Here is a 26793-nt window from a genome sequence, read left to right on the forward strand (position 1 = left end):
TTTACCAACATGCAAGACTGCCAAAGTAAATTCCAACAATAGTGAGAAAAAGGCACCAGAAAAAAACTCTTAAAAACACAGACAAGCAGTACGGATGTGAGTAAAAATATAAAAATACAGAAATTAATGCAGGAGGTTGCTGGTACCTAAGTTCACATCACAAGGGTGTGGCCTCAAGGGACTTACATTAGTGTCAAAAGGATTCCTGTCTTTGTTTTGTTTTATGTTCCAAATATAGCGATGACCTATCACCGCAGACATTTTGAACACAAGGATTTTGTGAACCCCTCCTTTCTCAAGAAATGATACCTAACCCTCACACAGTATATAAAACACAGCCCAGTTCAAGACTACACTAAAGAGAAAGAAATGGGGCTATGTGAGTATCACTGTTCCATTGACAATACTTTTAATAATATATGCTTTTCTTATAAATAATATATTAATAATAATATATATTAATAATAATATAAATAAAATAATGGTAGTAACCATAGAAAATGTCTTAAGCCAGATGAACTGTAAATGTTGATTTTATCTTGTTTCAGTGACTGCCGTGTTTATTGCAACAGGTAAGACTATGTACAGCCTTTATGAATCACCTGTGTTTACTTTTTTGACTGATTTTAACACACTTTAATCAGGAAAGCCATTTTCATGCTAAACCTATCCTGCTTGATCCATTTTAAAGTGCTTAAACAAAGAAGTACACTAACATTAACAACTAATTTTTCTTTCCTGTGTTGTTGTCCATGGGTAGGTACTGCCATCGCAGCTCCTGTTGTTCTGGGAGTAGTAGGAGCCTTAGGTTTCACCTCAGCTGGAATAGCAGTAAGCTCCTATGCTGCTAGCATGATGCCGGTCGCTAACGGAGGAGCAGTGGCAGCAGGAAGTGCAGTGGCTGTTTTGCACGCAGCAGGTAAATGTCATTACATGATTAAAAAAAGTATGTATGCCTATAAAATGCAATTGTTACATTTAGTCTTTTAGCTTGAGAACAATACTCTCTCAGTTTCTCTGTAGCTCTATACCTTGATATAAAGCCTGTGTATCTTGCTGTAGGTGCAGCTGCGACTGGCGCTGGAGCAGCAGTGGGATGGCTGGCTGCCATAATCATCTAAAAAATCAAGACGGAACAAGATGAAGATTTTTACTTTTGCCAAGTGAAGGAGGCAACTGCAAATGATATCAGTTCACTTACTAAACAGCACTTTTGTCCTATCAGGCAACTGAAATGTTTTGTGCAATAAATCTTTATAACCTGTGAAAGATACTGCTTCAGTGTCCTCTCTAAATATTTCCATTCCTCATAACCTCCACCAGAAAGGTAGCCTGGAAATTCAAACCCAAATCTGAAAGATTAAGGGTCTGGCATTGAGAAATGAAAATGGCCCAACTCCAGGGGCGGCACCAAGCATGCATTTGAAAATCTCACTGCACGCAATTGGATAATACTACGACCAATTACAACAATACACAGGGTGACGTATCCAGAGCCCTAAGGAGCTAACTGGTAGATTAAACTGTCGTCATCTGTTTAGCTGGTCTCTGGCCCCAGGCTATATCAGATACACCGATGTGATTGGGGCAGCACGGCTACAAGGGCATAATTAATGAGCATTATTACTGAATGCCAGAGTGACTCGCTGAGCAAATTCAAATTGTGCTCTCGCGGATTTCCAGGGTGACTGGGTGAGTTAAAGAGTGAAAGTGTTCACTGGTTCATTAAAGTCTTTTAATTGAAGTAGGATTAATATTTATTTTTTGTTTTGGCCAGTTAAGGCCATAAACCTAAAACCCTGAGCTGAAAGATGCTATAAAGAATACAGCTGACGGGAGGGGATTTATGGTTGGGAGATTATGCGCTGTTCATAACTCAGTGACACCTTTTACTTTTTACACAGTCACTTGTTTCATTGTTATGTATTGATATTGATTATTGTAGCTTTAAGGTAATGGTGTAGGGGGAAGTTTTCCATCTGCTGGTTGAACATAATAATGTCTCACACATTCATTTCGGCCGGTCCCCATATATTTGTAAAGTCTGATTAGACCCATTTGGAATCGAAACCGGTTTCAAATCTGATCATTTTCAAATTTAACAAGTTTTGGCTTCCATAGCGGCCACTGTACTTCTAGGCACTTGTTGTATTTCAGCTATGAAGCATAATAAGCGGCACTCTAGTATGGCTTTATTTTACGTGGAAAAAAAACTGGTAAAACTGTAAACCACCATTGGATCAAAATAACATTTTCCTCCTATCTGTGAAATAAGCATGTGACCCATTTTGACTCTAACCCTCAAAGAATCAGAATCGATAAGAACCGGAATCAAAAGGAAGAATCGGAATTAAAAATAATAGTTAATTTTATCTAGTTTATTTAACTATTAGTAGAGGTGTTACAAATGTTATATTTTGGATTAGCTGAAAGATGTGAGGCAGACTGACAGACTCTATTGTACAGCTGATGAACATCCTGAAAATGCAGGCGGGCTGCATTTAAACAACCTTTTGGCTTATTGATATACTTGATGACAAGAGGAAATTGGGAAGTTCTAGACTTTTCATTTTGTTATAACAGTAGTATACTTGCTTGAATGATGCTTGAGGCTGAGTGTGTGGCATATACTGGACATGAAAACAAAATTGACTTATCAAAGTATACAGACACAATGGTACAGACACAATTTGTAGTTGTCTTCATTATTAACAATTGTTTTGTTGCATATACATGTTGTAAATCTTTAGTGGATTCCACTTTGGATCCAAATGGTTGATCCCTTCCATACCGATGTTTCCCCAGCACCAATCACAGCTCCAATGAAAGTCCCAAACAGACCACCTGCAGTGTGATTATATTACATTTGAGGATTCTCAACAAGCCATCAGCTATGAGTAAAGCTTTTATTTCCACAGTTCCTCACTAACTGAAATTGAAAGATGATTCCAGTGCTTCTTCCACCCATTATTATTTGCAACACATGTTACTCCTTGTTTTCATGCATTGATTTTTTTTTTATCATAACAACATAGTTGCTCACAAGTTTCAGTTCCTCAAACATGATTATTGTACTTGTTGACACATGGTGTTGTCCTCACACCACCGTCATGAAGGCATTACCTGTTAATGAAACACACAAAAGAAAACATAATTACTCCTGCCCTGAGCAAATATATTCGCTGATTAATATGAAGAAACAGTATTGTCAAAGAAAACTGTATACTCACAAAGTTCTTCTTCCATGTCAGCTTTGGAAGTTTCTGCTTCCTGTTCCTGGTGTGAGACCAAACTGAGCTCAAAGAAAATGTGATACATAACCTGTTTGGAGAGGCTACAGTAATAATTTGCATATTTCATCACAGTGGTGTGAGGACAACATTATGTGTCAACAACTGCAAGAATCATTTCTGAGAAACTGAAACCTATTAGCAACAATAATGTAAATAGAAACAACATTAGTTTTCAAGTACAGTGCACCTAAAATTCAAGACCCAAATGGACAAATTTGTAATTGTTTGATATGGAAGACTATTAAGATTACTAAGGTTACTATGGGCTTTTTATTGACATTATTGTGTGAGGAATATTGAATTCAGTAGACATATCAATCAACAGTGTTACATTTTAAATTATTAAAAAAATAAGTTAAATGACTAGCTTTGAAGAGATTGCAATCAGCAGTTTGGTGTCTGCCTCCCCCTCTGTGAACAAGAATCATTTTGGCCACCGTCAACTCTTGCTTAGCTTAGCTCTTCATTTGTATTCTATTATCTTGACTGAAAGTAAGAGGGGAAGAGTGAAATGTCAACTGTTGAATGCATCTTACTCTGGTTTCATTGAACTATTTGTAGTAAACCCTACTTTGCCTTTTGTGTTCATGTATAGTTACTTCTCTGAAATGAATAATAAAAAAATAGTTAACTATTAGTAGAGGTGTTTCCATGCCATGAAATCTAGTTTAGTCATTCTTGTTCCCACAGGATGGATTGTAATAACTTTGGTGATCCCTTAGCTTTTCCTCTAGCAAAAATGAATGGCATTCCCAACAGCCTCAGCTGTACTCAGTGACACAGTAATTAGCTAATATTAGCATGCTAGGTTGTGAATATGGTAAACATTGTTAAACATCAGCATGTTAGCATTGTCATTGTAAGTTGATGTTTAGCTCAAAGCACCATTGACGCTTTTAACATTAACTCAATTGAATTGTTTGAAATGGCTTCATTAAATATAGTAACAAATACTATGGTAACAAAAACAATGATAATACAATTGCTTTATTTTGCATGCATTTTATTTTGGTTAAGAATAAGACAATACAATCCGATAAAAGTATAGAGCACAGAGAAGCATCATCTTAATTGCCTTTGCATTCAGTTAAACGGTGTGAAACAAAGATTCATCAGAGCTAAGGCACATCCTGATAATGACACCAGCCTGCATCTTTCACACTTATAAAACAAGCCTAATGAAAAGACGAAAATTTTTTGATTTTACTTAACAGAGTTATACTTGCTTCTTGAATGATGATGCCTTATGCTGAGTGTGGCATGAAAACAACATTTTATTAAGGTTATAAAATGATCACAGTACAGAAAACTGTAATATGCCGTTGTCTTCATTAGGTTAAGAGTTAATTTGGTGCAAATCCATGCTGTAAATCTTCACTAGGTTATGGTTTGGTTACAAATGCTTGATAGAATCCATCCCATTGTTGCTCCATTCCAGATCAGACCAGCCGTACCTGCAGTGAGTTTACAGTACAGTACATTTGAGGATTCCCAAGAGCCCATTAGCTCCATGTTATATTTGCCTTTTCAATAAGTTAAGCTTTGTTATTGTTAATTACAGCACATTAATAATGAATTTACTCAGAACTGTATTTAAACAGGGATGTTCATTAAGAGCATTCACTCTGTTTTGCATTTGAACAAACATTCAAATGTCATCATTACATTGAGCCTCACTATTACCTTGTACCTTAATGCTCAGGCTGCTCCTCTCTGCTATAAAAACATGTTTTTTTTTGTTTTTAACAGCTTTCCCAGATTTTTACATTGACTGAAAAAGATATAAATAAAATATTTTGCTCACCAAAAGAACCCATGATTGTCGTCAAAGCTCCTGCTGTTACTCCTGCATTAGTAAGTAATGCTATTAATGCTGGTAGTGAGGTGTAACCCATGGCAGCCAGAAGAGCAGGAGTCAGGATCACAGTTGCTGCACCTCCTGGGAAAGAACATAGCAGAAGAATCGTTTTCTCCACTGATGAGGGTTCAACTGGGATTTTGATATGTAAAGGTTTATATGTTCAAAATGTGTGTTGCGTTCTTACCTGTGGCCATAACGAAGGCCTTACCTGTTAATGAAACATAAAAATGAAATAAAATGATTCCCACTGAGCTGCCCTGAAAAAATATATTTGGTGATTAATATAAAGGAACAGTATTGTCAATGAAAAATGTATACTCACAAAGTTCTTCCATGTCAGCTTTGGGAGTGAGTTTCTGCCTCCTGTTTCTGGCGTGAGACTTAACGGAGCTCAAAGGAACGTGTTTGAATGTGATGCATAACCTGTTTGGAGAGGCTACAGTAATAATTTCATGTCTATCACTACAAGAATCATTTCTGAGAAACTGAAACTTACGAGCAACAATAATGTAAGTAGAAACAATAACATTTGTTTTCTACTACAGTGTTCCAAATTAAGATCCAAGTGTAAGGAAGTGTAATCATGTGATAAAAAAGATTATTCAGGTTACTATGGGCTATTCATTGTATATTCATTAAACATATCAATATACAGTATTACATTTAAATATTGCAAAATTCACTGACTTCATGTGATGTGATCAGGTGTCTGATGTGAACAGGAAGAATAATTTGGCTATCAACTCTTCTTCTCAAGTCTTAGCACTTGCTTTTTATTCTAATTCTTGACCAACATTAAGAGTTTGAAACTCTTGTCTAACATAAGACAAATACGGAGAAGGGTGGTTTTTTGAATAGTATTTTTTACTGAAACAGAAAAACTTGATTGCATAACAGTCCACAGTACTCATTTGGCCCAGATTTACTCAGATTCTACATCTGAGCAAATTTGGTCTTTTTTGTAGTACAAACTTGCTTCCCACTCATACACAGAACAGTAGATCAATAGTACCAATTACAATATGACATAGTAAGACAGACAGACAGGCAATGACAAGGGAGACACCAAACTTTCAGCATTTTAGGGACAAGTATCAGAAATTAAAATTGCACACAATGGATTTCAATAAATGCAGAATATGTTAAAGCAAGAAGAAAAATTAAATAAACATAAAGTAAAATATTCCAATTTCAGCCATTTGCAATCTTAAAATACATTCATATACAGTGATCAAACAACCACATGTTCAGCATACATTTACCAACAACATGCAAGACGGCAGTAAATTGAAGTAAATTCCGACAATAGTGAGAAAAAGGCACCAGAAAAAACTCTTAAACACACAGACAAGAAGTAAAATCATATATTTTATAAATCCAAAAGGAGATTCTGCATAAAGTGACTAAATGCATGTCTTTAGTGCAGCTGTGTAACTTCTAATCAAGTTAATTTTATATTTATATATATTTATTAAATAATAATGCAAAAATAAATGTTAGTGAATCTTTAATAAGATAAAAAATGTATCTTTGTCTAGAGCCTCTGCAGTCCAATCAGCAAAATACATTTTTACAAGCTGCAACCCAAACATTGTTCTTATTAAGCAATAAACCATTAGGATGTATTTTCATTAATATTATTATTAATATTAATATTAATAATATATTAAAACCATTATTAGAAAGTTGTACCTCTTTCTTAACTGATAATGTAACACTCAATGGAATAACCCCTGGAGCTGACATGTCATTAACTGCTAATGAAAGAAGTGATTTGATGTTATTATGAAATCATATTACTTTATAATGACAACCTCAGCTGTTAACCCTTGAGTCTCAGTGACGTTTAGGATTCTTGGGGTGCTGAAGAAGTCTCTTTGTCATTATTCCCTTTCTTGGTAATTCTCTGAGCTATCCCATAGGGCACGTGGCACGCTACTGTCCCCATTTCAGCAGCCCCCTCCACGTGGAACATCTGGTCATCGAAGAAAATGTGGGGCCTAATCTTCTCAAGCATGGGGCCCTTGGGTGCCCCTGCCAAAAAGAGAGCCTCGTCGATTTCCAGACCCCATGAGCGCAAAGTTTTTAGGGCTCTGGTTCCAGAGCTGGCTGCACTGCGAGCTGTCACCAAGTAGGTCCGGATGGGGCAGTCCATGCGCTGTCCTTTGCCATAAAACTTCTTCTGCAGCTTTCCTAAAGCCTCCAGGAAACCTTTCAATGGTCCCTGCAGACAGCAGAAAGAGTACAGTAAGATCACAGTCTCCATTTGGAGTCTGACAGGGGCAAGAAATAAATGTTCAGACAGGTTTAACACAAAAACCCCAGATAAGCCAACTATATTTGAAAGAGAAAAGGAAAATGGTAAAATTCTGAGTATTATTATGTGTGTAGTGTACATGGTCCAGAGGCTTGTTCTCGTGTGTCTTCTCATGCTCAAAGAACTTGTCCAGTCCATGGGCCTTGTAAATGCGCTCAGACTCATCAGAGAAGAGGACGGCGTCTCCATCAAAGGCAACACGCAGCTGAGTCTCCGACACTTCTGTTATCTTCTCTGGGGTGAACATCGTGGCTGCTGCTATACCTAAATGTGTTGTTGGGAAACAGGTGTGTGTCAATACATTTTATATAGCATGTAACAGAGACACTTACTTTTGCCTCTTTAGTGTAGTATTACAGCTTCTCAGTAATATGTACCTTCTTCCAGTGCTTCCCGAACCTTGACTGGATCAGCAGACAGGTAAAGGTTAGTGTGGTAGGCCTTTAGGTAACCTATGGGACTGTTTCCTCCTGTCATACAGAAGCGCTCGATGAACAACTCTGCAGAGAGGAGAAATTAAAAGATCACTGTCAGGCAACTGATCACAATGTTGTGAATGAATCGGGGACATAACTACCTATTTTTTCTATTCATAGGTGACCACTGTCAACATCTACTGATTGCCGGTTGTGTGCTGCTTTAGGAGGCAGAGCAGGGAAAAGGAAGTGAAAAGTCACCCGGAGGAAAGATGAGATTTTTCTACTTGGCTTGACTACGTCAGTAGGCGCTGGGTTTGGACTGCCAAACCTCTGCAAGGAGCCAGGAACCCAGATCCCCAACACCCACCACTCACCCCCGGGGGTTATATTGTGGTGTGTGGACCATGAGAAGGATCAAACCATAACCACTGTCGGTCAGTCCCTGTTCATTCACAGGGAGGAAGGGTCCCCAAAACTTGAGTTGGAAATTGACCTAAAATACCTGCAACTTTTCAAGTATGCATATATTATATTATATTATATATTGATATGCACTACACATACGGAATTTTTACATTCACTTGAGTTTACAGTCTTGTTGATGATCTCAAAAGCAGTGAAAAGGGCTACCCTGCTGACTTTCAAGAAACACTCTCAGCAGGACAGATTTAATGCAGCCATTTGACACAGTATGCCATAAAAATGCCATAGTGTAGTATGTCATAAAAAAGTCATAGTATAGTATGTTATTCAGATCCACATTACAAGCCTTTGGCATTGACCAAATCCCATCTTTTATATGAAAATGTGACAGACACAGGAAACTTAACCAACGGGAAACCTTTGGGATTGACAAATTACAGGCTACTAAACACCCAGGCCTAAATGAAAACCTAGATTTTCCTAATTTCCTGTTTTGGGGGGTTTTGTAACAATGTCTATAGTTTGTATAGACCATGCTGCTCTTTATATCAGCTTTGATGAATATTGTGTGCCAAACAACGCCATCTACTGGTATGCTACTTTACCAAGTGGAAGATTTCCCATTGGTGGAATACAACTATAAACGATCCAGGTGTTCTATGAGATCTTTTTGACCTTATGCATCACAGTTTGTTTTAGATGTTATGCCTATGCCAAGACAATTAAGAAATTGAAATTGTTTAAACAGAGTGTGCCTTGACATTTTTTTGTGATTATTGTGTCTACACGTATCCCTATTCAATGAGCACCTCAAACAAACTCAATTTAAGTCCCTACCTAAACTTTTATAATATAGTACGCCATAAAAATGTCATAATGTAGGATGTCAAAAAAGAAATGCATAGTATAGTGTGTCGTAAAAGTCAAGAAAAACACATAGTATAGTATGTCAAAAAGTTATGAAAAGTCATAGTGTAGTATGTCATAAAAGGTTCTGAAAAAGTCATGATTTAGTATGTCATAAAAAATCGAAGAGGCAAAGTATCATATGTGATAAAAAGTTTTTTCTATGACTTTTTTTTGACTTTTTTCGACATACTATACTATGACTTTTTTATCGCTTTTTTTCAACATACTATACTATGACTTTTTTTCAAAAAAATTTCGACGTGGTATACCATGACTTTGTTTTACTTTGTTCGACATATTATACTATTACTTTTTAATTAGTTTTTTCGACATGCTATACAATGACTTTGTTCAACATGCTATGCTATGACGTTTTTGACTTACCATACTGTGACTTTTTCGACATTTTTTCGACATACTATACTATGACTTTTTTCCACATACTATACTATGACTTTTTTCAACATACTATACTATTAATTTTTTTGACATACTATACTATTACTTTTTTCAACTTTTTTCAACATACTATACTATGATTATTTTAACACTTTTTTCAACACACTATACTATGACTTATTTACGAAAAAATGTTATTTCTGTCAGATTGCTTAGTTTAGGGTGATGAGCATTTAATTGGAAAACAGATGGTTGTGTGTTCAAATCCTGTTTGGTCCAGTTATTTCCAATACCTACTTTCCAGGAATCAAGGATACAGAGACAAAAAACATACTATACTATGATGTTTTTGACTATGACTTTTTGCGACAAACTATACTATGACGTTTTTTCTACTTTTTTCAACATACTATGCTATGATTTTTTTTTTTATTTCAACATACTAAACTATGACTTTTTTAGCACTTTTTTCAACATACGATACTATGACTTTTTTAGCACTTTTTTTTGACATACTATACTATGACTTCTTTTTAAACTTTATTCGACATACTATACTGACTTTTTTATCGCTTTTTTTCAACATACTATTCTATGACTTTTTTGACATACTATACTATGACTTTTTTAACACTTTTTTCGACATACTATACTATGACTTTTTTTCAAAAAAAAATTGACATGCTAAACTATGACTTTTTTGACATACTATACTATGACTTTTTTTCAAAAAAAATTCGACATGCTATACTATGACTTTTTTGACATACTATACTATGACTTTTTTTCAAAAAAATGTTGACGTGGTATACCATGACTTTGTTCAACATGCTATGCTATGACGTTTTTGACTTACCATACTGTGACTTTTTCGACATTTTTTCGACATACTATACTATGACTTTTTTAACACTTTTTTCGACATGCTATACAATGACTTTTTTCAACATGCTATGCTATGACGTTTTTGACTTACCATACTGTGACTTTTTCGACATTTTTTCGACATACTATACTATGACTTTTTTCCACATACTATACTATGACTTTTTTCAACATACTATACTATTACTTTTTTTGACATACTATACTATTACTTTTTTCAACTTTTTTCAACATACTATACTATGATTATTTTAACACTCTTTTCAACACACTATACTATGACTTATTTACGAAAAAATGCTATTTGTGTCAGATTGCTTAGTTTAGGGTGATGAGCATTCAATTGGAAAAAAAAAGATGGTTGTGTGTTCAAATCCTGTTTGGTCGAATTACTTTTTTCAACATACTATGCTATGATTTTTTTTTTTTTTATTTCAACATACTAAACTATGACTTTTTTAGCACTTTTTTCAACATACGATACTATGACTTTTTTAGCACTTTTTTTTGACATACTATACTATGACTTTTTTTAAAACTTTATTCGACATACTATACTATGACTTTTTAATTAGTTTCTTTGACATGCTGTACAGTGACTTTTTTCAACATGCTATACTATGACTATTTTGTCACTTTTTTCGACATACTACACTTTGACTTTTTTATCACTGTTTTCGACATGCTATAGTATGACTTTTTTATCACTTTTTTCAACCTACTATACAAGGACATACTATACTATGACTTTTTTTCAAAAAAAATTCGACATGCTATACTATGACTTTTTTGACATACTATACTATGACTTTTTTTCAAAAAAATGTTGACGTGGTATACCATGACTTTGTTCAACATGCTATGCTATGACGTTTTTGACTTACCATACTGTGACTTTTTCGACATTTTTTCGACATACTATACTATGACTTTTTTCCACATACTATACTATGACTTTTTTCAACATACTATACTATTAATTTTTTTGACATACTATACTATTACTTTTTTCAACTTTTTTCAACATACTATACTATGATTATTTTAACACTTTTTTCAACACACTATACTATGACTTATTTACGAAAAAATGTTATTTCTGTCAGATTGCTTAGTTTAGGGTGATGAGCATTTAATTGGAAAACAGATGGTTGTGTGTTCAAATCCTGTTTGGTCCAGTTATTTCCAATACCTACTTTCCAGGAATCAAGGATACAGAGACAAAAAACATACTATACTATGATGTTTTTGACTATGACTTTTTGCGACAAACTATACTATGACGTTTTTTCTACTTTTTTCAACATACTATGCTATGATTTTTTTTTTTATTTCAACATACTAAACTATGACTTTTTTAGCACTTTTTTCAACATACGATACTATGACTTTTTTAGCACTTTTTTTTGATATACTATACTATGACTTCTTTTTAAACTTTATTCGACATACTATACTGACTTTTTTATCGCTTTTTTTCAACATACTATTCTATGACTTTTTTGACATACTATACTATGAGGTTTTTCTCCGTGAACCATCACCTTATCGTGGTGGAGAGGTTTGTGTGTCTCTGTGAACCTGAGGGCTGTGTTGTCTGGAGCTTTGTGCTCCTGGTAGGGTCTCCCAAGGCAAAGTGGTCTCAGGTGAGGGGCCAGACAAAGAATGGTTCAAAAACCCGAATGCAAAAGCTAAGCAGAGATGGAGTGACCCTGCCGGAGGAAGCCCGGGGCCCCGTCTGGAGCCAGGCCCAGACGGCGGGCTCGCCGGCGAAGCGCCTGGTGGCCGGGTTTGCCACGGAGCCCGCCGGGCACAGCCCGAACAAGCTACGTGGCAACTCCCTCTCCATCCCATGGGCCCACCACCTGTGGGAGGAACCGTTGGGGTCGGGTGCGATGCCACATGGGTGGCAGTGAAGGTCAGGGGCCTCGACGGACCAGACCCGGGCGGCAGACGCTGGCTCTGGTGACGTGGAACGTCACCTCTCTGTGGGGAAGGAGCCGAACTGGTGCGGGAGGTGGAGCGCTACCGGTTAGATCTGGTGGGGCTTACCTCACGCACAGTCTTGGTTCTGGAACCATACTCCTGGATAGGGGTGGACTCTTTTCTTCTCCGGAGTTGCCCAGGGTGTGAGGCGCCGGGCGGGTGGGGGATACTCACAAGCCCCGGCTGAGCGCCCGCTGTGTTGGAGTTTACCCGGTGGACGAGAGGGTCGCCTCCCCACGCCTGCGGGTTGTGGGGGGAAAACTCTGACTGTTGTTTGTGCATATGCACCAAACAGGAGTTCGGAGTATTCGGCCTTCTTGGAGACCTTGACTGGAGTCCTGCATGGGGCTCCAGTGGGGACTCCATTGTTCTGCTGGGGGACTTCAACGCACACGTGGGCAATGATGGAGACACCTGGAGAGGCGTGATTGGGAGGAACGGCCTCCCTGATCTAAACCAGAGTGGGTGTTTGTTGTTGGACTTCTGTGCTAGTCATGGATTGTCTATAACGAACACCATGTTCGAACATAGGGATGCTCATAAGTGTACCTGGTACCAGAGCACCCTAGGCCAAGGTCAATGATCGATTTCATAATCGTTTCATCTGATCTGAGGCCGTATGTTTTGGACACACTCGGGTGAAGAGAGGGGCAGAGCTGTCAACCGATCACCATCTGGTGATGAGTTGGGTCAGAGGGTGGGGAAGACTCTGGACAGACCTGGTAAGCCCAAACGTGTAGTGCGGGTAAATTGGGAACGTCTGGAGGAGGCCCCTGTCCAACAGACTTTCAACTCACACCTCCGGGCGGAGCTTTTCGTGCATCCCTGTGGAGGCTGGGGGCATTGAACCCGAGTGGACAATGTTCAAAGTTTCCATTGCTGAAGCTGCGGCGAGGAGCTGTGGTCTTAGGGTCTTAGGTGCCTCAAGGGGCAGTAACCCACGAACACCGTGGTGGACACCGTGGTCAGGGAAGCCGTCCGACTGAAGAAGGAGTCTTTCGGGATATGTTATCCCGGAGGACTCGGAGGCAGTTGCAGGGTACCGGCGGGCCCGGCGGGGCTGCAGCCTCTGCCGTGAAAGAGGCAAAGCAGCGGGTGTGGGAGAAGTTTGGAGAAGACATGGAGAAGGACTTTCGGTCGGCACCAAAGTGCTTCTGGAAAACTGTTCGCCACCTCAGGAGGGGGAAGGGGAACCATCCAAGCTGTGTACAGTAAGGATGGGACACTGTTGACCTCAACTGAGGAGGTAATAGGGCGGTGGAAGGAGCACTTTGAGGAACTCCTGAATCCGACTAATACCCTCTATGTTAGAGGCAGAGCTGGAGGATAATGGGGGATTGTCGTCGATTTCCCAGGCGGAAGTCACTGATGTAGTCAAACAACTACACAGTGGCAAAGCCCCGGGATTGATGAGATCCGTCCAGAAATGCTCAAGGCTCTGGGTGTGGAGGGGCTGTCCTGGTTGACACGCCTTTTCAACATTGCGTGGAAGTCTGGGACGGTGCCAAAGGAGTGGCAGACTGGGGTGGTGGTTCCCCTTTTTAAAAAGGGGACCAGAGGGTGTGTGCCAATTATAGGGGTATCACACTTCTCAGCCTCCCTGGTAAAGTCTACTCCAAGGTGCTGGAAAGGAGGGTTCGGCCGATAGTCGAACCTCGGGTTGAGGAGGAACAATGCGGATTCCGTCCCTGGTCGTGGAACAACGGACCAGCTCTTCACTCTCGCAAGGATCCTGGAGGGAGCCTGGGAGTATGCCCAACCGGTCTACATGTGTTTTGTGGATTTGGAGAAGGCGTATGACCGGGTCCCCGGGAGATACTGTGGGAGGTGCTGCGGGAGTATGGGGTGAGGGGGTCTTCTCAGGGCCATCCAATCTCTGTACAACCAAAGCGAGAGCTGTGTCCGGGTTCTCGGTAGTAAGTCGGACTCGTTTCAGGTGAGGGTTGGCCTCCGCCAGGGCTGCGCTTTGTCACCAATCCTGTTTGTAGTATTTATGGACAGGATATCGAGGCGTGGTCGGGGTGGGGAGGGGTTGCAGTTTGGTGGGCTGGGGATCTCATCGCTGCTCTTTGCAGATGATGTGGTCCTGATGGCATCATCGGCCTGCGACCTTCAGCGCACTCACTGGATCGGTTCACAACCGAGTGTGAAGCGGTTGGGATGAGGATCAGCACCTCTAAATCTGAGGCCATGGTTCTCAGCAGGAAACCGATGGAATGCCTTCTCCAGGTAGGGAATGAGTCCTTACCCCAAGTGAAGGAGTTCAAGTACCTTGGGGTTGTGTTCGCGAGTGAGGGGACAATGGAGCGGGAGATTGGTCGGAGAATCGGGCGCAGCGGGTGCGGTATTGCATTCAATCTATCGCACCGTTGACGAAAAAGAGAGCTGAGCCAGAAGGCAAAGCTCTCGATCTACCGGGTCAGTTTCGTTCCTACCCTCACCTATGGTCATGAAGGCTGGGTCATGACCGAAAGAACGAGATCCAGGGTACAAGCGGCTGAAATGGGTTTCCTCAGGAGGGTGGCTGGCGGCGTCTCCCTTAGAGATAGGGTGAGAAGCTCACTCATCCGTGAGGAGCTCGGAGTAGAGCCGCTGCTCCTTTGCGTCGAAAGGAGCCAGTTGAGGTGGTTCGGGCATCTGGTAAGGATGCCCCTGGGCGCCTCCCTAGGGAGGTGTTCCAGGCACGCCCAGCTGGGAGGAGGCCTCGGGAAGACCCAGGACTAGGTGGAGGGATTATATCTCCAACCTGGCCTGGGAACGCCTCGATCCCCAGTCGGAGCTGGTTAATGTTGCTCGGGAAAGGGAAGTTTGGGGTCCCCTGCTGGAGCTGCTCCCCCCGCGACCCGACACCGGATAAGCGGACGAAGATGGATGGATGGATGATATATTTTAAATTAACTTTTTTTTTTTATTCTCACGTACCCCCTGTCGTACTGCAAAGTACCCCTAGGGGAACGTGTACCACCATTTCAGAAACACTGGTACAGTATGTTGAAAAAAGTGAGAAAATAGTCATAGTATAGCATGTCGAAAGAAATTCATAGTATAGTATGTCGAAAAAAGTGATAAAAATGTCATAGTATAGTATGTTGAAAAAGTCATAGTACGGTATGTCAAAAGAAATTCATAGTATATAGTAGGTCGAAAAAAGTCAAACAAAAGTCATAGTATAGTACAAGTGTGGCCAACGAGTTCAGCATAAAGAGCCTAAAAAAAACCTGCACCATGGTAAAAAGCCACACAACACATGCACGTCCATACTACAACAGCAACAGTGACTTCCAGATCTAATAAAGTCATAATAAATAGCAGTTTTCATAGTTTTTTTTCTTACCTAGATTGACTCAGTGGGAAACTTGACAGTCTTTGTTATCCACAATCCTTTTCAGGTTTGGCTTGAACTCGGATGTGGCCACACGAAGCAACTCTCTCACTCATTTGTCACTAAAAGGGCTTTCAAACAATCTGATTCAGCAGTGAAAGGGTTAATGAGGCAGGTGATCGGTGGCCGCTTATTTATCTCAGGTTGCAGAATCTGTCCTCAAAACTCTGCTGCATTGAATGTCATAAAAAAGTCATGAAAAAGTCATTGTAAATTATGTCATTAAAAAAAAAAAAACTCATAATATAGTATGTAATATCCAGCTTTGGCACCCCTAAGTCTGCAGCAAATGGGAGAAAAGCCAAACTGGACCATAAAGGATTGTAAAAGATTTTTACTAATAAAATGTTATGTACCCAATTAATTTGAAAGATAAGCCACACAAGTTTTTTTTTATCGTTCATGTGTATTTGTAACTCACTGTGATGATTGATGGTATTGATGAGTCTTAGGCCGACGTATGCATGGTTGTTGGTCATGAGCACAACATCAAAGAGCTCCTCGCTCTCGGGGTAAAGCTCCCTCAGTCGAGTGTTCACCGCCTCCAGAGCCTGGCAACACGACCAAACACAGATTTGGGATGTACTATATCACTGCAGTGGGGATGGATATGTGTGTGAGTATGAGTGGGTTGGTATGTTATGCTTATTACTCATTTACCGCCTCCAGAGATACGACCTAACACATAAAACTGGGAATACTGAGATCACTGGGAACACTGAGAATACCAAGGAATCACTCTGCATTGGGTTGATAGTGTGCATGTGTTTCTCTGACCTTGACAAAAGAGAAGGCAGGACCGGGGCTGAAAGGCTGCGTTTCATGCTCCACCTGATACTTGATGTACTCTTCCATGCCCTGCTGCTCGTAGATCTGCTGCTCCTTCTCCATGTTGAAGAGAACTCGTGCTGACACCCCAATGGTGATAGCATTCTCTGGCTTGGGCTGGAGGAGTAGAGTGTAACATTTTTTTTTTATTTAAATCCAGTGTTGTTCTTCACAAACACAGCTGCCTTGTTTAAATGATATTGTTATCCAATTGAGTTCAAAGTTGCAACTTTTCCGCCTGTAGGGATACAGTACATTATTCATATTCTGAGCAGCAACAGCAGCAGAATATTGGATATCAGTTCCCTGTAGAAAGGGATAATTTAGTAAAGGCTTTATTGCCAATTGTGGGCAAACTGAGTGAGCTAATGTGACAGATTAGAAGTGACGATGTGATGTGAATTACTTTCCTCTGCAAGACTCGTGCAGGCCCACACACAAGGCTGGCAGACACCTTTTAAGTCTTTGGAGGCTGCGACAACAAGACAAAATAGTGTTTGAACTGTCATATTTTGACTAATATCCATAACCACAATTTGTTCTTGTTTTGTAATACATTTAACTAATTTAAAGTAGTCTGAACTTGAAGTAATTTCAGTAAGATTTAAAGACAAAATGAATCTATAAAAACTAAGATATTTCCAGCCTAAAACCTGGGGAAAAAATATGTACGAGATGAACACTTACTTCCACTGCTTAAAGATTATTAAACAAAGACTGCATGTCCAAACTTACAACTGTGGCAACTCTCTGCATCCTGCAAATGCCTGACCTTCTCGTCGCAGTTGTGTAAGACATCCAAATGAGCTGATAGCCTTTACGGAGAACCATGCACCTGATCTGAAACAAGAGCCCTAGCCTAGCCTCTGTTTCCCGTTTCACCCAACTACATCCCCTCTTAACTTTATTTTCACTAAGGCTTGGAATGCAGCACTTACTAGTAAACCTGGTAGTAACCCTCCTGCTGATACCAGCTAGGCTTTGATCAAGTTGAGAGGTCAGATCAGTCTTGGCCACTGTGAAATACTGTGAGCATGCTTTATCTAGCACATAAGAGCAACATAATTGTGCTCCAAAGTGATGACAACAAGATCACATTTGACTTCATTATTGACTTGTAATATGTGCAATGAGCATCCTCTTTGTAATCAACAACTCTGATACTTTACAAAGGCCTGAGAACTGAGAAACTGCACCTGTAAATGGATGGTGCATGAGGAAGACTGTAGGGATACTCACTGGTTTAGGTTTCCTGGCGAGGGTAGAGGGCTTCAAAACCGCCCTAGCATCTTCCCAGGGGCCTCGGCTATTGCTGCTGGTCAAATCCTGTCCACTGGCGGTCAGAGTGTGACAGTTTCTTAGACTCATCTTACCTCTTCGGCTCAATTCTCTGCTATCTCCCTCAGGCACACACTGAGTCCCAGTGTGGACCCTGATAGCTCTTTTTTCTCTCTTTGGCAGGAGTTCCCCACAAAATCCTTACTCACTCTTGTCTTAGCAAAATTAGAATTCGGTCTTGTTGCACTCAGATGATGAGATCACTCTGGCTGTAGCTGCAGAGGCACTTAAGCTAAATGCTTTTTTAAAATGCAGGATGTTGTAGGATAAGAGAGAGCTGTTTACATTTCCTCTCATCTTCAGCATCTTGCGCATTGTATTCCTTGTTCAGCTTTTCTGTGCATGTCTTTTTCTGTGTTCCTCTCTCTCTCTCTTTCTCACACACACACACACACACACACACACACACACACACACACACACACACACACACACACACACACACACACACACACACACACACACACACACACACACACACACACTGCTGTCTTCATACATTTTGCATCCGCCCCCTTTTTAACCCTTTCATTGTCTAATTCTCGGAAGCAGCAGCAGAGCATGTGATTTAATGTATGTGACAACTGGTTGATGCACCATATAGGAGCAAACAGGCCAGTGTGTCAGAGCACTGCTGTGTCATGATGCTTGTAATGAATTCATGCTTCAGTTCTCTTATTAGAGAAGCGGAGTTGGTATCTTTGAACATAGAAGCAGAACTGTTTTCTCATTCAATTCATTTATAAATCATTTAAAGTGAAGATGGTTATTATTAGTTTTGTTTTAGACGTTGCATTGTATCCCATGTGCTCTTTACCTCCAATCGTACTACTGTTTTATATTCCTGCTCAGCAGTGTGGGAAATGGAGTCCATCCTGGGTCATTTACTCCCCCCTGTGCATTAACTGATATTTTCTTCTCGCCTCTTCCCACATAAACCCCTGCAGGATTGTTCCATGGATTGAATTACAGAGCAGCAGGCCCAGTTGCCAGGCAACAGCCAGGGAGTCAGACTGGCTGGGACGCCCACATCTAGGATCTGATTGGATGCGGTGGCACCAGACTGTATATGTAGCCCTTCAAATATGGCATCAGTCAGAAAGAGACTGGGGATGTAGGGAACAAAGATGAAAGTCTAGGTTTTGCTTTGAAGAACATAAACGCATTATAAATAATATGCGCTTTTATGATAACAAACAGGCAATTTAGTAACTACAGATGTTTTCTGGAAAGAGGATACTAAGCAGACATCCATTCAGGGACTCAAAAGGATAATAGAGACACAACCTGACGGGCAGATATGGCCATAATCCCTATTTACCTACAGAGGTGGCAAGTACTGACTGTTGACATCAAGGCTATGTATTTAACACATTTGTTAACACTAATAGTTACCAACAGAAAAGTGTTCAATCTTTTTAACTACTTTTCAGTCTAAATGTATAGTGTTGCTTCCTTTACTTTCCAGGCATTAACATAAAAATTGTATCAAAATAAAACCAGCAGCGGTCCATTATACCTATCTATCCAATACACATGAAACTGACTGTGCCCATGTTACCATCAGGTTAATGTGTCTGGCTGTGACCACACGCTCTCCTCCAGGCTCTCCAGAGACCAGACGCAAAGAGCTTTCATCGATTGACGATGGACAGCTGAAGGGTTGTGCCTCGAATATTGTTTCAAACCCGATGAACTGTAGATACATGCCATCTATTTTTTCTCTTACGTACTTATATTGTATTTAGATATGTTAGACCTAATTAGGAATTTAACATGCACACTCGTTATTGTGTCCAAACTATTATATATGTGTACAAATCTGACCTGTGGATTTCTTCAACACTTTTAAATCTGATTAACACTTCCCAGTTGAGTTGTTTCTGCTTATTAATAGTCTCTCAGTACTGTGGTGGTATTGAAAGTCAGACATTTCTTGTATTTTATGCTCACAGCCACTAGAGTGTAGTAGAGGATAGCCTCTGAGCCTTCTGGTGTGGTCCTGAATACTTCACTTCATTGCTCTGGGCGTTGTAGACAAAGAGGACATGAAAGAGAAACTCTGTTAGTGTGAGAGAGGAAGTTACTCTGAAAACCTGAGTTTTTGCGTATCTTGAAACACTTTACATTGGGATATTGGCTGTGTAGCTATATATGCCTCTCTAGAGGGATTTTCGGTGTATGTGGTAATTTATATGCATAATGTATGGTTTTACTAGAATAAACCTTACATTAAGTTTCTTAAAGAATGACTAACAATCAGTTTTATTGAAGAAAGGTTGGTCAAATGTAACAATATTAAAATTAACGTAAGTAGAAATGCCACATTTCATATAAAGAGCCTCTGAAACAGCAAAACCAACATTAGTAACATGATTTTAATCTGTTTCATGGTGCGAAGTAAAGACTTCACATTCTGCTGTATGTGTGGAACATCATTGATACATTTACCCTATTTGTGGCAAACCCCCGAGCCCATTACTAGCTCTCTGCCTTTGTCTCTGCTTACTAGTCTGGAGCTCTGAGGGGGTTAACAGAACATAGAGACAGTTGGGCCGCACCCACTGAGCTGATTTAAATAATAACGCTGACATTTGGCGCGAGGCTCTAAGGAGCCAGCCTTTCTTCATACCGGCTGTGACAACACTCCCCTCCTCGTACACCCTGGAGTGGCGGGAAATGCTAGACAGAAAGATGCACAGAAATACAGAGAAAGGCTGCACTGGCTGCTTTTGCACACCTTCTTTGACTGTACCTGCAGTCACTGGGTTGCCCTGGAAATGTGTTGCATACAAAATGTAGACCTACCTTGGGGGGAAAAGTACAGAGATAAAGAAAAGCGGAAGAAAAAGCAACACGCCTCCCTCTCTGTTTGGTGCGACACGGATAGAGAGATAATGCTCTCTCATTGGTAGACTGTGGGTGGAGACAAAAGCAGGCATGAGTGGAGCAGGCCAGAACAAAGAGGGTAACAGCCTGGACTCCCCCCACTCCTCATACCACTTATCAGCCCCCCCACCCCTAACACACAGCCTGGGGGCTTCAGGCTAGGCAGATGACTATTATAACCTTAATCAGTCCTTCAAAGCAACCACTCAGGCATGTTTTCCACCACCAGATTCTTTGTTCTAACTGGGGATCTGCTTAGTTTTGCCGTGAACCCATGCTCATTTTTCCATTTATAAAACCCGCAGCCACACACACACACACACACACACACACACACACACACACACACACACACACACACACACACACACACACACACATGCTGTTACCACACACAAGTATAGCAACCCTCTTCCTTTTCTGGCTGAGATAAGAGCTAGCCACCGCCAAGGTAAAGGACTCATATGAAGGTCATTTGCTGAAGTGGCATCACAAGCCATTAACAGCACCCACACCGCACTCTAGTGACATTATTGGATTTGTTGATTTTGGCTTTCAGAGAGGCAACAGTCTAGATTACCCCCACCCCCCTAAATCTGTAGTGTAAGTAAGTGGATGGTAGCTGACTAAGCACCAGCATCTTTATTTCTAGCAAAATTCACTCATCTGAGAGCAAAAAGACCAGAGCAGCAGTTCCTCTCATGCTTGGCCAGGGTTATCTATATATGGCATTGAGCAAGGGGCACCAGCCAATTTGCAGTGCTGGGGGGGGGGGCACCAAATAATTGAGAAAACGACTAAACTTTGTGGGGCTGCACCAGGCTGGCCTGACCAGACACTGGGTTTGGCTCACAGCCGCTCCCACTCCGCCTCCGAGCTCCTCATCTAGCCGGTCATAGTCCAGCAGTGGGTCTGCAAGGGAGAACAGGCCAGGTGGCAGGTTTAGACAGAGACTCAGGAGAACTAGTCCTCTAATGTTTTTATTTCAAAGTTAAAAGTTTGAATCTGTCTGATTCTGAACTCATCAGCTGAGCTGCTCACGCGGCTCTGCTGCACAAAGACAGAGAAGGGTCTGTGGCCTGCACGAGAGAGGCGTAACTTGTAGCAGGGGGGCGTAACTTGAAGTTGTCCAGATCACACAGAACCAAACAAGATGTCAAAGCGAAATGTTTTTGGCAAAGCTGGACCAGGCAAGACTGAAACAAGTCTATGTGCAGACCTCCGAACAGAAACATCAGCTTCCCCTACTTTTACTAGCAATGCTTTCTCCAAACAAGCCTGTCTAAAGCTGCTTACACACCAACCAGACGGCCGTTGGACTGATTAGTCTCCCTGAATTGGTCAAAAAAATGCCTCGGAACACACTGAAGAGACTTTGAGAGACTTTAGTCACTCTCATTCTGCTCCCCATTTCCAGATTAGCACTCTACCAATCAGATGGGTCATTTGAGTCCGACTGCTTATACATGTCAAATCAGCCAAAATGAAGGCCGACAGCCCCTCGGATGGACGACAGTACGGAACACACTGAACGGACTCGAGTCACTGACCTTCGCCAGATTGTCCAACGGCCGACTATCGCTCTATGTGTCCGGACCTTAAAGAAGGTGCTTTACAAACTGTTCAACTTAAGTGTGAGTGGAGGCTAGTTAGCATAGCTTCAGAGAGGCCCGTGTGGAGAACTGGACTGTGGTTAGCTGCGGCACGGCTGCCAAAACCACTACGGCCTATGCCGTGCTGCCGTTGTTGTGACTGTTCCCCCATACTCAGTGTATAGAAAATCTATGGTCTTTATAGCCATAGTAAATTTCACTGTTTTTCGTGTAAAGTGAGAGAAGGGGGGCACTTTAAGTGTGGTCACCCTAGGGCACTACATTGTGTTAATACGGGCCTGCTCTCACTTCCTGTCTCCATCAGACTGAACACAAAAACAGGAAGTCTGTGCTGCTGTGTGTTTCCTAGGCCTTATAACAGAGCCTCTCTCTCTCTCGATGCTTTACACACACACACGCACACACACACACACACACACACACACACACACACACACACACACACACACACACACACACACACAGTCCTAGAGTGGGGAAGAGGAAAGCAGAGCACTGATTATTACATAAGCTCCACAGTGGTGGTCACTCAGGCCCTGAGAACAACAGCAGTCACATTCAGATGCATGCTTAAAAGAAGGAATTGTAACAACGCAGGACTAACAGAGGCATCTATACACTATACATTAACCATCTGATAAGTGGCAATCTTATAACACACGTGTGTGTGTGTGTGTGTGTGTGTGTGTGTGTGTGTGTGTGTGTGTGTGTTATCAAATTTTGCTAATATGATTTCAGTATTTTGATACAGTACAGATAGAGAAAGAGATAGTTTGAATCTATTCTCGGCAGTTGTATGTGTAAACTGGGGTCTTCTCTGAAACCAAATACGACCAGTTTGCAGGTGACATTACAGCAGCTGATACAATATCAGTTTTCGGTAAAACAGTATCTTTTTCTCTAGTAAGTAGGTTAATTGGGAATTTATTTTACACAATCCCCTGTAGCATTGTATTTGCCTACTTCCTCTTATCCTATGATTCATTGTTCCTCTGGTCTCCCCAATCTATATACACAAACACAGCATTTTCTCTATTTACACACAAACATCAAACAAAACAGATAAGGAAAAGCAGCTGTGTGTGTGTGTGTGTGTGTGTGTGTGTGTGTGTGTGTGTGTGTGTGTGTGTGTGTGTGTGTGTGTGTGTGTGTAAATCTGCATCTTAGCATTTAAATGTATATTGATGCAAATACACTCTCCATATCCACTCTCACACGGTAGTAATTGGCCAATAAATTGGGGGAGGTTGGGAGGGGGTTGCTGATTACTGAAGGCCTCACTGAGGGGGAGACAAAGAGCACAGCACTAAAGTGGAGATCTAGAGGGGATGTTATAGTCGTGGTGGTATTGGGACAACTGGTCTGCAGGGGGTTAAAGGGGACTGGGGGGAGGGGTAAAGCCCCTCTCTGAGTAGCTTGGGGGGGGGGCAGAAGGGGGTGGGGGTTAGTAGTGACGGCACTCAATGGGACCAAATTCAAAAGATGCAGTCCAACTTCAACTGAAGCAACCTTACACCACAGAGCCAAACAATGGAACATCTGCTGGCTGACAAAGCTGTGAGAGCAGCAGTGGCTCTGATTTAAACTGCTACTCTGTGGATAAAACCCCCAACAGTAGCAACAGGTTTCAACATATTTCTGAAATCATAGATAGGCTACTTGGCCTAAACTCACTTTGTCTGGCAATCTGGCGTGATTGCTTCACTTTATTTTGAAAACATAAAGTACTTTTTAAATGTGCTTTTACATTTTAGGGGAAGTTGACTCTATTTGAAAGCAGTTTGGGCTCATGTCAAATTTATGTCAAATATTGCATTTACTAATATCCCAGTTTTAATTTAGTCTTTGGAGTATCCAGGTTATGTGGTGGTGCATATAAACATATCCAGGTTTCAGAAATCTGAATAGGACTTTATCCCAGTCTCGAGAAACTTAGATATGCTGGCTGACGTACCAAGATACTGTGGCATATAAACATAAAATCACTGTCTGTGTCGGACATGGACATCTTTAACATGAGTTGCACAGTAGTTAGACAGTAAAACAAGACAAAATATGACTATAAACAATGCAATGATGATCTACATGCTGAAATGAAAGTGACACCGGTAATGTTAAACTTGCATTAATAAAAAATGTTGGCCATTTGTGGGGCTGTGGACCAAGCTGTAAACACAACATTGACATATTATCATGTTATAAAATTAATATGGCAAACATGTTAGCAGACCTTTTTATTTATTTATACAATGAACATACATGGAGAAACATTCTTATTTATTTGAGTTTTTTGTGTGTCCAACTGAAGAACGTAAGTCCAATATTCACTCGCCTTTTAGTGTGTTTTCACGCTTTGTCTGCGGTTTGGCAGGTAGTGCACTACCAGTGTCACTGAAAGCGACACCTTTTACAATTTTCATAGTCATTTGACCAATTTGGTATGTATAAAAACAATTGTTTAGAGCAGCTTTAAGCATGTTTTATTTTCACTTGTCACTCTTTGTTTTCAAATACTGGTGATAGGATGAAGAAGCCAAACTCAACAGTGAGATGGAGCAAGTCCAGTAGGCCAGAAACCCAAGGGTGTTTATCCTCACCTGCTAAGGTTACTCAGTCAGTATAGAAACGACAAACAATGGTTGGATATTCAGGAGACATAGACATGTCTGCACAGAGTCAGACAATCAGATTATGTGTATAATGAATAATGTATTATATGTATAAATAACCAAGTTTCACGTCATATCCCAAATATGAACAGAAATAAGTCTTAACACCAAGATATTAGTAGTCATTGGGAGCATACTGCCAGCTTTAGAGACTTAACTCACAAGCCATTTCACCCTCTCTCACCCATTCAGTGTGTGTGTGTGTGTGTGTGTGTGTGTGTGTGTGTGTGTGTGTGTGTGTGTGTGTGTTGAGAGGGGTGGTGGTAAGGGGGTTGCCAGGGTGAGGGTAACACAGCAGTTGTCACTGTTGAGGCCCCTTTCCCCCCCTTTCTCCTTTTGCTTATCCATTAACCAGCACCATGGTTACATCACAGCAGCTAATACTCCCTCTTACGCCTCCAGTGGGCAAAGACCCTTTAGAAACAGATTACTCATGTGTGTGTCTGTAGACTCTTAACACACAATTTATGTGGCTTTTTGTCTAGTCTCCTATCCTAATTGCCTACTTTACTAACATCAGCTGATGTACAGTGTTGGCTATGCATTTGTTTGTTTACCCATCAGCTGTTGGAGTACCCATCCTCAGCGTGATTGTGTCATAAGTCCAGGTCAGAGAGTTTAATGCAAGCCACTGACAGCTCACGCAGTGTGATGGTTTGAAGACCTTTTGATAGGTTCATTATAATCAGAGTTGTGGTGTGTCTGGGCCCAGATGGCAGCGGCATTTACACTAACAGGATTAGGATTAGCTCCAGATTAGACAGGCGAGTTGAAAGACCTGCTCTGCTGACACGGCATGGCCGCCTAGACCCACGCTAACCCTCCTGAATTTATTTAAGATGCTACTGCACAGCAGACAAGATAGCTGTCAGTTGAGGAGAGTGGGGAAGGTGCTTGTGGAAATGGCCATCTACTAAAAACACACACACACACACACACACACACAACAAATGGCTTTGTGCTGCACAACAGGTGCTGCACAGGAACTCCCGACACCTTGTGTGTTTATTTGGTTTTAAGGCAGTCCAATTTGTTTTCCTGGCTGAGGTTTAAAGCAAAACACTGGTTTGACACCAGTCAGCTGGGGCCAGATGTATCCAGAGAGAGAGAGGAACATATACAGCATGTTCCAACTGAATCATCACTGTTATGTAACACTGGCCTTAGGATGGGGAGGGTGTGCAACAGAAAGAGAGAGAGAGAGAGAGACACTGAGCTCAGAAGACTGACCTAGATCAACAAATGGTGGAGATAAGTACCTGGGTGGGGAAGGGGGGTGACCATCAGACTGTCTGGGGGAAGGGGTCTGTTAGAGAAGAAGGGGCGTAGAGAGAAAGATAGGAAACAAGAAGACAGTAGGAAAGACAGAGATAAAGAGGAAAACAGAGACTCAAAGAATGTGATGTCTTGCTTGCCAGCATTTACATGTGGTTTTCAGTGGTAGGCTCACAGCCTCATTAGGATCAGATGGACAGTAGCCGCCACAGCCTCGGCTGACTTCCAGTGACACAACCAGGCTGGAATGTGGGTCAGTAGGCAGAGAGATGAAGGACTGCGACCAGGGAAAGTTTCCTGCAAGCAT

General features: G+C 41.1%; 2 protein-coding genes across 2 annotated transcripts; one reads left to right on the forward strand and one right to left on the reverse strand.

Moving 5' to 3' along the window:
- The first annotated feature begins 260 nt into the window (after positions 1 to 260).
- On the forward strand, positions 261 to 1273 carry LOC114547414 (interferon alpha-inducible protein 27-like protein 2). Its single transcript, XM_028566781.1, has 4 exons — positions 261 to 379; positions 549 to 572; positions 761 to 919; positions 1063 to 1273. The coding sequence occupies exons 1-4, from the start codon at positions 370 to 372 to the stop codon at positions 1119 to 1121; spliced, it is 252 nt and encodes an 83-aa protein (XP_028422582.1). The 5' UTR covers positions 261 to 369; the 3' UTR covers positions 1122 to 1273.
- Positions 1274 to 6852: 5579 nt separating this feature from the next.
- On the reverse strand, positions 6853 to 26793 carry LOC114547101 (cytosolic 5'-nucleotidase 1A). The gene is made up of 10 exons (XM_028566333.1): positions 26662 to 26793; positions 26442 to 26517; positions 21748 to 21841; positions 20633 to 20722; positions 17942 to 18035; positions 16652 to 16819; positions 16296 to 16425; positions 7849 to 7971; positions 7551 to 7735; positions 6853 to 7378 (listed from the first exon to the last, which is right to left on the reverse strand). The coding sequence occupies exons 1-10, from the start codon at positions 26791 to 26793 to the stop codon at positions 7001 to 7003; spliced, it is 1470 nt and encodes a 489-aa protein (XP_028422134.1). The 3' UTR covers positions 6853 to 7000.

This window comes from Perca flavescens, chromosome 20 (assembly GCF_004354835.1).
Source record: "Perca flavescens isolate YP-PL-M2 chromosome 20, PFLA_1.0, whole genome shotgun sequence".
NCBI lineage: Eukaryota > Metazoa > Chordata > Actinopteri > Perciformes > Percidae > Perca > Perca flavescens.